This window comes from Zingiber officinale, chromosome 8A, assembly GCF_018446385.1.
Source record: "Zingiber officinale cultivar Zhangliang chromosome 8A, Zo_v1.1, whole genome shotgun sequence".
Taxonomy (NCBI): Eukaryota; Viridiplantae; Streptophyta; class Magnoliopsida; order Zingiberales; family Zingiberaceae; genus Zingiber; species Zingiber officinale.
Genome location: NC_056000.1, coordinates 59,801,459 through 59,815,711, shown reverse-complemented (window position 1 = coordinate 59,815,711; position 14,253 = coordinate 59,801,459). Strand labels below are relative to the sequence as shown.

General features: G+C 35.3%; 1 protein-coding gene across 3 annotated transcripts in view; it reads right to left on the bottom strand.

The window, feature by feature from the left end:
• LOC122009204 (phospholipase SGR2-like) overlaps positions 1–12,144 on the bottom strand; it is a 38,879-nt gene extending 26,735 nt beyond the window's left edge. Inside the window, exons 1-7 of one of the 3 annotated variants that reach the window (XM_042565274.1) lie at positions 11,919–12,144; positions 11,225–11,538; positions 10,515–10,615; positions 9,099–9,266; positions 6,026–6,181; positions 5,467–5,538; positions 5,248–5,391 (exon numbers count right to left, since the gene is read on the bottom strand). In XM_042565274.1, the coding sequence (XP_042421208.1) occupies positions 5,248–5,391; positions 5,467–5,538; positions 6,026–6,181; positions 9,099–9,266; positions 10,515–10,615; positions 11,225–11,480 (897 nt within the window). In that variant the 5' untranslated portion in view covers positions 11,481–11,538; positions 11,919–12,144. The remainder of the gene's footprint in view (positions 1–5,247; positions 5,392–5,466; positions 5,539–6,025; positions 6,182–9,098; positions 9,267–10,514; positions 10,616–11,224; positions 11,539–11,918) is intronic. The other 2 variants (XM_042565273.1, XM_042565272.1) reach the window with 2 other exon arrangements.
• Positions 12,145–14,253: the final 2,109 nt, after the last annotated feature.

Sequence of the window (14,253 nt, the reverse complement as noted above, 5' to 3'; positions counted from 1 at the left end):
GGTGATCTTGGCCATTCGGAATAGGGCTCACCCGTACCCAACTTCCGGCCTTCTCGGGCAGGCTTCCACTTTGGCTTCTCGTCCCTCGGAATCATCGCGTGCTTCCTTCTCGTCCGCTAGTGTACTCATCCGCAGCTCTTCGTCCCTCGGATGCACTAAGCCCGTCGGCTCACTCCCGTGCTGACCTTCTCGCTAGCTGCATCTCTTGAACCTCGAGCAATCTTTCGCTCCTGCTTCTCATCCCTCAAAAACATCGCACACTCCCTTCTCATCCGCCGGTGTACTCTTCCGCAGCGCCTCGTCCCTCAGACGTACTGATCCCGTCGGCTCTCTCCCGTGTCGTCCTTCTCGCTAGCTGCATCTTCCGCTCTACTTCCTGTGCTCCTAAGCTCCTGCACACTTAGACACAAAGTTAAAACACCACAAGACCTAACTTAACTTGATTGATCACATCAAAACAACCTTGGGGTTCCAACAGATCCTTCTACATCATTGGGCTCTATCCCCCACTATATCAAAATTTATATTTAAATAAATTTTATCTTATTTTATTATTGCTAACCAAGTCTTTTTTGGTCTTTCGCTTCCTCGTTTGTTATGCACATTTGTCATAGTTTCACATCACCTAATTTAAGCATTTATTTGTCATCTAAGTACATGTTCGTACCATCTTAAATGTATCTTCTACAATTTTTCCTTAATAGGTGCAACCCTGACTTTCTCTTTAATATTTTCATTTCTTATCCTATCCATCCTTATATGTCTACACATCTACCTTAACATTCTCATTTCTGCAACTCTCATTTTTTGTTCGTGTGCTCGAGTCATAGCCCAACATTCAACTCCATATAATATAATAGGTCTAATCATTGTTTTATAAAAAAAATTCTTTAAGTCTTATAGGTACTTTACGATCACAAAGAATATCTAACGCTCTCCTTTATTTCAATGATCCACTTGTATTTTAGGTAAGACATCTCTCTTAATCACTCCATCCATTTACAAAAATGATCATAAATACTTAAAACTCTTAGCTACATACAACTCATAATCTTCCATCCTAATAATTATTTTATTATGTCTAATATTGCTAAACTTAAATTCCATATATTCTGCTTTACTCTACTAAACTTAAAACCATTCACTTGTAACGTTTCCCGCCAAGATTCAAGGTTAGCATTTACTCCTTCACATGTCTCATCTATCAAAACAATATCATCTACATATAACATGCACCGTGGTACTATATCTTGGATGTGTTCAGTGAGTTCATCCATGATTAGTATAAAAAGATAGGACCTAGAGCTGATCTTTGATGTAAACCTATCTTTATGGGAAATGCTTCAGTTAATCTACCTAAAGTCTTCACTCTTGTAATTACATTCTTATACATATCCTTAATTAGTTCAATATACACAATGGTAGCACCTCTCTTTTCTAAAATTTTCCATATAATTTCTCTTCAAACTTTATCATAAGCTTTTTCTAGGTCACCGAATACCATGTGTAAGTCTTGCTTTTGTTCCCGATATTTTTCAATTAGTTGTCCGATAAGATGTACAACTTCTATTATTGACTTTCCACCCATGAATCTAAATTGATTTTCACTAACCGTGGTCGCTTTTTTAAATCTTTTTTCTATTACTTTTTCACAAAATTTCATAGTATGACTCATTAGTTTAATACCCCTATAGTTTATATAATTTTGTACATTTTTTTATTCTTACATAAGAGAACTAGAATCCTTACCTTCCACTAATCAGACATTTTTTTAATTTACAATATCAAGTTGAATAACTTTGTAAGCTATTCAATACCTTGTTCCCAAGATACTTCCATACTTTTATCAGAAAATTGGTCCAAATGCTTTTCCATTTTGCATCTCATTTAAAGCTTGCTCTACTTCTAAAGTTTGAATTCTATAATAAAAATTTAAATTTCTAAATTCATTTGACTTACTTAAATTACCTAAATTACTTGGTCATCTAAACTTTCATTGAAAAGTTGATGAAAATACCAATTCCATCGATCTTTGATTTTCACATCGTTTACTAGTATCCTATTACATTCATCTTTAATATATTTTATTTGGATAAGATCTCTTGTCTCCCTCTTTCCCATTCTTTTGTATCCAATTTTTTATGTGTTCAAAAATTTCACTCTTAGCTTCCATCACTGTTTTCTTAGCCTCTTTCTCAGCTATTGTATTTTTTTTTAAGTTTTATTCGTTCTTACAAATATATAATTCCTTATAGGTTGTTTGTTTTTTCTTCAACTTTAATATCATCTTATCCCACGTCGTATTCGAGTCATATATTTCCCCTAATATTTGTACTCCTACCCTCCCTTAAATATGTTTTGCTTCCTATTTATTAACTTTCACCAGTTAATTCTAGGAGTTGTGGATATTTTCTTTCTATTGATACTATGTTTGAGGCGTATATCCAACACTACTAACCTATGTTGGATAGTCAAATTTTCTCGAGGATAACTTTGCAATCTTGACAAATCTTTCTGTCATTATTTTTAACCATAAGAAAGTCAATTTGTGATTTATTATTCTTACTTTTGAATGTGATCAAGTGTTATTCTCTTTTCGTAGAAAACGTATTAGCTAGTTTAAGATCATATGCTATTTCAAAATCCAATATAGTTTTTCTTTCTTCATTTTTTTTTGTTCTAAACTCATAACCCCCATGCACTCTATCATATTCCTCTTTTTTTACTCCTACATGCCCATTTAGATTTCCTATCAAAATCGTGTGGAATGTTTTGTAATACGTCTACTAGGTCACCCCAAAATCTAGATTTGGTGTGTTAATCTAATCCTACTTGAGATGCATATATGTTAATTATATTAATAGTTTCTTTTGCCACCACTATCTTGAAAGTTATAATCCTATTCCCCTTTCTAACTACTATTACTTCATCCTTTAGCAAATTATCAATAACAATACCTACTCCATTTTTTACTCCTTCATGTGGACCATAACTTTAAACCCGAATTCTCAATCATCTTTGTCTTCTCTCCTATCCATTTTGTTTCTTGTACACACAAAATATTAATTCTTCTCCTAATTATTGTATCTACTACCTCTATCATTTTACTAGTGAGTGTTCCAAGATTTCATGTTCCAAATCTTAGACAATTAATTTTTTTATAATATTTATTCTTACCTAACCTATGGTGTGAAAATTCTTGCATATTTAACATTACACTCAAATTATCATAGACATGTAGTGATCCTTGCCAAGACCCTGCAACGCGAACTCTTCCATATTTAACACTACACTAGAGTTTTCATGAAGATGTAGCGGTCCTTAACAAGACATTACAGTTAGACCCTACAACGCGTTCTTTCCGGGAACATCCTAATACTAGCACAATAGTTTGATAAATCTATTCATTGAACACTTGCCTGTAAGTCTATGCTAGTTGGCACCTAACACACAACCCTCACCCTTTTTCAACCGGGCTTGGAGCTGACTTTGGTAGGTTTGCACGAAGAACTAAATGAAAATATTTATATGCAAATCCCATCAGGATATGGAAATAATTTGAATACTCAACATTATAAGTAAACTGAATAGTCTTATATGGACTTAAGTAATCACCACAAACATGGTTTGGTAGATTTACCCCTGGTTTGAAATCTCATAATGTGTCGAGCAAAACGACCAAAATGTATCGTTTCGTTAAATTATCAAAACTTAATACCACTCGACATGTATAATGTCTCCTTCCTCTATTTTATCTCCTTCCTCCTTCAACCTCTAATCCATCACAGGCACTATACACCAAAATGTTAGCACAATAAGGAAATATTATTGCTCTAGTCAAAAGACCGAAACTATGACACAATTTAAAATCTTAAACCTTAGATTTGCTAAAGTTAAGATTGTTATAGGGTACAAAGTGAAGGGCGTTATACATTATTCAGTAAATTTTTCTTCAGGGGAGTCACAACACACTCTTAGTATATGCTTATATAATAATGTTAGGAAATGGTGAAAGGAAAGACACTCCTAACTTAGTTTTTACCAAAACAATTTTAAATCAAAATATTATGAAGCTTAAAATTTTTTCTTGGGATTGAGTGGCTCACTGCAAGGCATTTTCATCTCCCAACAAAAATATATCAATGATCTTCTCTTACAGAAATAGGCAAGGAAGCATGCAAGCCACCAACTACTCCAATAAATCTAAATCTCAAACTTGAAATTACAGAGTAAGATGTCACAATAGATAAAGGAATGTATCAATATTCGGAAGGAAAACTTATGTATGTCTCATACACCACTAGACATAGTATATTCAGTAAGAATGATTACTCAATTCATGAATAACCCAAAAGAAGCTCATCTACAAGCAGCTCACCAATTATTATAGTATCTCAAAGAAACACCAGAAATGCATCAAAGGTCCACCAAATATTGCACCTTTCTTTGTGAAAAGTTAGTGAGCAAGAAATTGGGGTGTTACGCTTCATCAAGGAGAAACGAAAAACTAGAGAGTGGGTTGATTTGTACTCCTTACAAGTCTACATATGAACAAGTTGAAGATATACTTACTAAAAAGTAGCTCAATGTTTCAAAGTATTATATTCAAGTTGGAAATCATAAATATCTATTCAAAAGTTTGAGGTGAAGTATAGAAAAATATAAAAAAAAGATAGTTCAGAGAATGAAGCTTCCGCCAATACGGGTCTTAGAGAAGGGTATATTGTACGCAACCTTATCCTGTTTTGGAAGAGACTATTTTCGAGTGTCAAATCTATGATCTTCACGTCACATGGTAGCAATTTTAGCATGACTTCACTGAAGTGTAGGAAAATATGATTTCTTAAAAATCTCTTTAGTTTCAAAAAAAATTTTAAGGGTTTTTTATTAAAAAAGTTGTTTTGAAGAATAAATCTTATCATGAATCTGTAAAAAAAAAAATTAGGATCTCATGCATTGGACAAGTTTTTAAATAATATATTTTTCAATTTTCAACAAGATATTGCAAAAAAATAAAAAATAAAAAAAGACTCCGGTGCCTTTATCTAATATGTGATAATTTGAAGCTTGAAAAAGCCAAGCAGTATCCACTTAAAAAAAAAAGCAAACCTAAAAGTAAATTTGAAATATGTGACATTGCTCGCTTTCTAATCAATCATTATTAAGAGTAGAAGTTTAACTAATCTATAAAATCAGCTATGTTTGTTCAAAAGGTGGTAAGAAATGTTCCAAACTTAGAAGACCAACCTGAGTAGGCCTCACTGATCCAGAAGTTGAGAAACCACGTCTTAGTTTAACCACAGCACCACCTCCAAAAGAGAAGCCAATGTTATCAAAAGCTAACCATGCTTCCCAAGAATCATTTTCTCCTGTAAAAAGTGCATGCAATCCCTGTGCAGGTAAATATTTTTTTAGCAAGAGGATAGCATGTATTGGATTGGCAAACTATTGGATCAACTGACATACTGGAGATGTGCCCTGCAAATCAATACGAGCAGCAAATTGACCTGAAGGTTGAAACGTGCGACGATGCCATACCTGAATGTATCACAATTTTAAGGGCTAGTGTCGCTATAAAAGAGAAACTAGGCTGCTGAGGAAAAAAAAAAGATCTTCAAACTTTCAAATATAAAAAAATAAAGATCAAGGGAGAGGCAATGAGCAGGGAATTATTTTTGATTAGCTGCATAAAGGTGTTCCAGGACTTCATTGCATTAGAGAAACTTGATTGCACTAAAGATTACTAGATCAAGTACAATAGATATTCTTTGGTCATCAGAAACAGAGAAACCAGCTACGAAAATAAGAATGCAGCTAACAGTGTCTTAGAGTTAGCTTCTTCCTAGAAGAACACATTTGACTCTCCAAAATAAGTACTGTAAAATACTGAATAGAAGCAACAGATTTCAGGTCCTTAACATACCATATCTTAGAAGTGCACAGAACAAGCACAAAAATAAAAAAGCAGCCTCGTGCGAATGGTCAAATCTATAAGTATATGAATATAGCATAACAGAGTTCATACTCGACAATTATAGGCCAACTCTAGTTGTTCTGCAACATCCTCACGTAGTGGAAGCCAATCAAGTCCACCTTTACGGGCAAACCAATGGCCTCTTAAAACACGTCTGTTCTCACCACTCCAATACACAGGGAAACAGTGACGCTTAGTTAAATCCACCTGCCCAGAAGAATTTCAACAGTAAGCTATGATAATATTTGTCATTTTAATAAAAGTTGTATAAAATCAAATTCATGGTTAATTAAATCTTGAGCATAAGTGCATGTTAATATATATAAGTAGTCACATAGACCGAATTAGATTATTGAGTTCTATGGAAAATGAAAATAGATAATGGTGCAGGTCCCAATGATTAGTTAAGTGACTAAATAAAATTTTAAAAATTAAAATACGTTTGATGGAATAAAGAAAATGCTTTTTAGCACCAAAATGTTTGAGCATCACCAAAAACTTATCACAAGAGGGATCAACATCTACTAACAGTTATTGTTGTTCAAGAAAAGATGGGCTACTTGGTGAGAATAGAGAGAAGAGTGAGAAGATCAAAACATTCCAATTTCTTCACATAACAATCATCCCTAAATAAAGAGAGAAAAAAAGAATGATTATTTTAAACAACTCGTTTGGCTCCTTATCTTTATCCTCTTCTGCCTTGTTGGTTTTTGGACAGATCCACCAAACTAATAGGGCATCAATGGCCTAGTTGTTATTGGTATCGTAATTGAGAATGAATAGTCAAAAAAATCCAAGAAATGGCTGGGGTTTAATCAAATCTCTAACTATATTTGAATTGGTTTTTAGTTGAATGAAATAATGAATGATAACTTTAGGATCATTGTTGATTGAGACAAATTATTGTCTTCACTTCCTTTCCACAATAATTTTTTTTTTGTAATTCAGGTATCCAGCTCTTCAAACCGACTAATCCTGGAGACGATCGGCCCGGCCTACGGATGTTTCTCACTAGCCACCACTAGCTAATAGAGTAAATCCAGGTAGCGCTCACATCGGGCCAATAGTGTTAGACGTTCACGGCTAGAAATCCACTGTAGGCAGAAATGCTATATGGGTGGAATTTTGAACCCTGATGCTCCAATTTGCGCCACCCACTGTGGAGTTTCGCAACACCGTGCTTCGAGGGGCCACAATAATCTTTCTTGATCCACACTAGTCTTGCTTGATTGATAGCGGATGAGAGAGAGATGGATGATGTGTCAAGCCTAACAAGTAATGACAAGATTAAATAAGTGATCCTTGAGAACCTTGAACTGTGGCAAGATAAAGCTATTTAAGATTTTGGCAAAGTTTCTCTTCTTCTAATGTTCTGGTGCAACTTCTCTAAGAATCAAAGTAAGATTAAAGTGAAGCTAGATCAATTAAAAAATTTCAAAATTAGCTTAAATTGACGAACTATATACTACTTCCTAACTACTACTACTTAATCCCTTAACGAATTATCTACAATAATACCTATTTCATTTCTTATTTTACTCATTCCTTTTCTCCTTGTACCATAACTTAAAAATGAATTCTCTGCTTCTCCCTACCAATTTTGTCTCTTAAAAAATAAAATATTTTTTATTTATCAAAGCTAGGACGGAAACGAGGCAACTTCACGAAGGCCTCATGGTCAAGCCTCGCTGCTGCAAGGCTGTTGAGAGCTTGTAGAGGCCTCGTGGCTAGGCGAGATTGCCACAAGAGGCCTCATAATTAGACCTCACTGCTACAAGCTCACGAAGGTCTCGCAGTCAGGCCTCACTCCTCCAAGGCTCTCAAGAGCTTGTAGAGGCCTCACAATGACTGACATTTTGATTGTGGTTCCTTGTACTAAAGCGTTTTAGTGTTGGTTAACGAGTGGAACGATAAATTTCACTTGTGCCACCCTACAGAACTCTACACCTTAATGCTTACATAGAATTATATTTAATGCTCAGATGCATATTGTGCTTTTTAATTTATTTCTTGAAAATTCTAATACTTAAATATCTAGTTGTTGAAGTTTATTTTTGAATCTAAATTAACCAAAACCAAATATAAGGTAATTATAACAAGCCAAGTTGAATATCTAATTGTCTATAGTTTAAAAATGTAAACTAGTCCAAGAAGGGGATTATAACTATCCAAATAGAAAGGAATTAAACAAGAAAATTTATTGGAAATTGTCTAAGCACACATTAATGCATGTTGTGTCAAATTATATGATATGAAATCTTATTGTCCGTGATGGATATTATATAACCTTGTTAGAATAAGCTTGAAACTTGCAATTTAGAACTATGGAGACAAATTTTAGAATAAAAAAACCTAAACTGAGAAATACATGAAATATAATTTCATAAATTAAAAGACAGAAAAGGAACAACTAAGTTATTTGCATGTGAAATTCTAGATGTGCTTTAGATAAATTATAAAAGATTGATAAAAAAAAAAGTGATAATTAACAAATAAAGCGAAGGTGGTTGAATGAATAGAGGCTCATGAAGTCTTGTGTAATTGTCATGTTCCCCTTAGACTAAGATGAAATTTTTAATACTATAATATAAGCAATCATGCTACATGTGTTAGCGTGCTAGGTAGTTAAGAAATAATATGAAAAATGAGTAGATACAAGAATATTTAGATGGAGAGGTGGGGTCACTAAAATAGATGGAAGAAAAAAAAAGATTATTAATGGTAAGAAATATATATATATATATATATATATATAGAGAGAGAGAGAGAGAGAGAGAGAGAGAAATTGAAATGGTATGGCAATGTTCAAAGACAATTGATTTACTTCATATTTAGACAATTTACAGGTTGAATTAATTAAACTTGTGGTAAGAGCAAAAAATAGACCAAGAAGACTTCACTTGACATTTAAAGATATCTAACCAACATCTAAATAAGTGGGACACATGACTTGTTGCTACAATTGGAAGGTAAAGCACAATACAAAAAATGTCATAAACAAAATGATATACCCAATTAGAATAAACACTTATCCAACATATTATTTAGACATTAACTGGTCAGTAAATATAAAAAACAATATCTAAAGGAAAATGTCAGATTGTAGAACAAGTATAGGAAATACCTCATAAAGACCACCTTTTACAGGGACACCTACTCTCTCTTCCTCTACAGCATACAACTCATCATATTTATAGTCAAAAGTTAAGCTACTAGTCGTTTGAGGTCCACTTGGACCCTCACTACATTCTGCATATTCCTTCCACCAATGTGCAAGTAATTCTTCCTCCATCTGTCACATTTTTTTTTTGCAAACATTTCAATGACAAATATTTGAATGTAAAGTAGTGACGCTTGTTTTTTAGGAACAAAAGAAAACTATGCAACCAATGATTAGAAGATTTTACTATTTCAGAAGTTGTGATACAAATGAAACTTTTTTTATCAGAGATCTGATATGGAATGCTAGGAGTGTAAGCTAAGAGCAATTTGGAAACAAAATGTACTCAATACAGACACTACATGCTGCAATGTTAGAAAAAACTTTTATATTATAGTATGAAGCATCATCGCCTAAATTTGGCACAAGCTTCCTGACAAATTGAGATATAGATATTTAAATAAATAAAATAAAATAGTTATCCACCAACCAAATTGGTTAACCTGGGCTTATCCTATCATTAGACAAAAGACCACATTTAAGGCTATCTAGGTGAGGATATTCTATAAAGAAAAAGAAAACTGGTGAATATGCAGGATTAAATTCTTTTAGACCTCTTGTCTTGTTATCTCCTTTGTCAACTTCGTCATTAACTCCTTAATTATAGTTGTCAGCAGAGAACCAAGATTGAAGAAAATGATTACTAGAGTAAACACTAACTGAAGTGAAAATCCTCCTATATCCTTTAACTAGTACAAAAAAACCTACACACCATATGTGCCAACTATTAGTTTAATAACTTCTTGGTCCATGTAAATATGTCACAGAAAGCTTAGAACTTAGTTCTAGGGGGTATGTAACAGTTCAGAGTGTTTGTTTGCACAAAGCAGACATATTCCCATGATAGAATTGTCAATGAGTATGAAACTGTAAGTTAAGGAGGCCCATTTCCTCTACCAAAAGAAAGAAAGAAAGAATAAACAACAGCATGTGTTAATCAAACAATTCCCTTGCCTCATGGTTGTATTTCATCATCATAATGATACAACAGTTTATCACAATATTCTTCTCCAATTGACAAACATAACACCTGACAATAATATTATTGGATCAAAAAACGATATAATAAACATCAGAAAAGTGTTTTAAATGACTTGAATCTTATTCTCTTAGTCCTTTCTACCATTCTACCATTGATACATGTCCATGTTCATACGAGGTGGAAAAATACTAGCATGTCAATGAGTAGACAATCAGTCTTACGTAAACAAGTAGCCAAGATGGTTCCCACAAAAATGAAAAATCATTAGCTAGTGGCTATGTGTAGTATCAGAAACTCAAAGGCAGAGAAATTGAACAGATTGTGGTCCTAGTAGTGACCTGCAAGAAAGAAGCCTCTAGTGCAAGAGAATCCCTCTTACTGAATCGGAAATAATCACTCTTTCCGATAATTTCTGTTCTAGGAACTGAAGCGGCAAGCTCTGTAAAACAAGATAAACATATTCATAAACAGAGTACAAATAAAGCACTCTTATCTATATGTGATGGCATCATACAAGATTATGTTATTACCTTATGATAAAACTAGCATAACCTAACCAAATCATCTGACAGAAAGAGCTCGTCATACAATAATAGAATGACACTCTAATTGTACTATTTGAATTGGTCCTTTCTGTATAACTTATATACAAAGATGATCACGTTGAAAAAATTGTCACAAGTTAACTAATTTGCAAGTGAGTTACTTAGCAGTGATCAAATTATGTACACTTTCTTTCTACTGAAACATTGAAAATAAATTGAGCCCAAAAGCAATAAGACTCGAACTTCATGAAAAGTGAAAATGTTAAACATTTCAAATTGTTTGAATATTTAAACACAAAGAGTGGATAAGACTCTATACATAATTATATTTGTGCAACTACTTTGTATGTATGTCAATATTTCTTCCTTTATGTACAGAGTAGGCATCTGCAGCACCTTTTTCTCAAAACGATAAGGAGCTCAAAAGTGAGTACCCCATAAAAGTCAAAATCCTAGAAAATGTATGTGACGAATTCGATGGAAAGGAAATTCAATAAACCAACCCTTTTCTGCGAGAGGCACTTTGCAAAAGTACCAACGGACATCATCCCCATCGGAAGGGCTCTTCGTGCATGCAAGATACTTCTGGTGGGCCTTGCAATGTTCAATTGCATCTTCCAGTTTGGCAATGTTTGATGGCGTATTCTTCAACAAATCAGGTGAAATCTCCTCAACCTGATTATAACCAGAAATATCCGAGAACAAAGGAATATCTTCATTGGCACTTTCTAGAGCGCTAGTTACTTCAGCATTTGCCATTACCAAATATTAAGCAACTTTTAGGCAAAGATCTATAACTAGGGTGGCCTTCTTTGATCTGGTAGAAAGAGAAAAGGAAAAAAAAAGGCATATCAGTGAACTGAACCAAGATCGTCAGTAAAGTAAACATTGTCTGCGCCAAGTGAATAATGAGCTAGACAGGCAAGGAAGAGTAACAATTTCTATTAATTCCAGAGACAAATGAAGAAGTTAATCGTGAACACACCGACAACCGTGGCATCAAAATGAAAACAACTGCCCCCAAAATTGTTCAACCATAAAAATACCTGACACGAACTTTGCACGAAGGAGACCCCAATGGGAACCTTAATAACAACGGAATTAAATGCGGCAAAAAATGGCAAAAAAAAAAGACCGATAAGACAAGAAAATCGAAAATAAATAAATAGACAACCGGAAAAAGAGGAAAGAGCTTACGGCCCGATCATGCGACCTCGAAATTGAAAGCTGAGATTTTGACGTGAGAGAGAAGAAGGTGTTGGTGTATTAGGGTTGGTAGCAAGGGAAGGGAGGAGGAAGAAGCAGCGGCGGAGGATGCGTGGGGCTATGGCCGTGGTCGAATTTGGGAAGGAGAACGCTGCGGTGGCGAGGGAATAAACGGGGCAGTTACGGAGGGTCCCGCAGTGGCTTGCACCTGCGTTCCTAACTTTCTATTCGTTCCTAACTTTCAGCTTGGCTGAAAAAAAAAGAGCAAATATTACTTAATTAAAAAAAAAAATCAATGATCAAAACACATATATTTGGACCTTAAAAAATATCCCATGTACATTCGAAAGATCACATCAAAATTATATCTATTCTTCACTTGCAAATATAATAAATACATGTGGCATAGTTAAAAATCTAGCCACGGTGAGACAAATGCTCCCTTGTAGTCTCCTCTACTAGACTAAGTTTCTATTTGGAAAGATTGGAAAGAGGGGAGGAGGAAAAAGTAAAATATTGATGTTCACTTTATTTGGAAAAGAGAAAAGAGAAAAGAGAAAGGATTAATAGGGAGGTAACTAAGGTTAAATATATAAAATTATAAAAATAATTTGCATTCATCTTGTTATGAACTCTGACAACTGTGATAGCAATGAAGATCTCGACATAAGAATTGTCGATCAGTCCCAACATCTTCATGTTCAACTCCCACACCTCATCTACGTCATGACTTTCTTGTCTCTTGTTTTCCTTTTCTTGATCTCTCCTTCCCTCAACCTTCTCGTGCGATTTTATTCTTGGATAGTGGAAGGCATGGTGAGGATGATCACGCTAAGGAACTCGGATGGTGAAGTGTTCGTGGTGAAGGAGGCGATGGCGATGGAGTCATAGACCATCAAGCACATGATAGAGGATGACTGCACCGACAACAACATCCCCCTCCCCAACGTCTAGAATCCTCACCAAGGTGATTGAATACTGCAAGAAGCATGTCGATGTTGTCGCCTCCAAGTCCTCTGAGGACACCGTTGGACCTTAAGTCATGGGACACCGAGTTTGTCAAAGTCGACCAAGCAAATCTCTTTGATTGAAGGAGGGATAAATTGGAACAAATTTCTTTCCTCTTCCTTACAACCCAATTTACAATGTACGAAATTATATCTATCGAGCATGCAGGATAAAACTTACCCTTCTCTTCTCTTCCGCTCCTTAACTCATTCCATCCTAAACAAAGGTAAATTCTCCCCTTCCCCTCATTTACTTTTCCTTCCCCTTCCCTCACCTCCTCCCAAACAGAGCATAAGTGATATTCTCTTTGTCGAGTTTGTTTGACACGTTACCAACCAAACCCGCACTTTGGTCCATAGAGCCATGCTGATCAAACATCGAAAGAGTAAGTGGTCAAAGGTCTCATCCACACCTTGACACAATGGGCATGCCTTGCATTACACATATGGTTGTCGGTCTTAATCCATAGCCTTCCATGGGCAAAAAGTTACAAAGTGAATATGTGCTTTGACATGACCCATGAGGTACGACTTCCAGACAACATTTGACAAGACCTGAACAATACTCTACAAACAAGAGAAATCATATGCTTTAGAGACTCCCTACTAGTTAGACGCATACCAATCAGCAAGCAGCTTGCAGCCTGCTCTGATAAGGTAGCATGAGTTAGAACAACATCCCTAAGTTATAGTAGTCTTTTGACAAGCGGAGAGTCAAAAGTCTTCCTATAATATCCCGGTTCTGAGATTCTGGTTAAGTATGCTTAAAAAGTTAGATGGTACTATTCATATCACCAAGGTGCACCTTCCTTTTTGGAAGCCCAAACTTAAGAACTCCAAAGTTAAGCGTGCTTGGCTTGGAGAAATCTGAGGATAGGCGACATTCTGGGAAGTTTTCCAGGATACATATGAGTGAGGACAAAGTATGCTGAAAGGACCTCCAGTGGTCTGTGGAGCTAGCCGTCAACTCGATTGGCAATTCTGGGTGGCGTTCCCAGTTCGGTGGGGTGGAACCCGCCCGGGCCGAGGCGTTACAGATGGTATCGGAGTAACCTTGCGATCATGAGTGTCCTTGTGGCAGGAGCACCCAGGGCACCACCTAGCGAGGGAGATTCTAGGATTTATTTGTGGTGTGATTCGTGGTTACACAATGAGGACGTTGTGTCTTTAAGTGGGGGTGATTGTAATACCCCGGTTCTGAGATTCTGGTTAAGTATGCTTAAAAGGTTAGATGGTGCTATTCATATCACCAAGGTACACCTTCCTTTTCGGAAGCTTAAACTTAAGAATTCCAAAGTTAAGCGTGCTTGGCTTGGAGA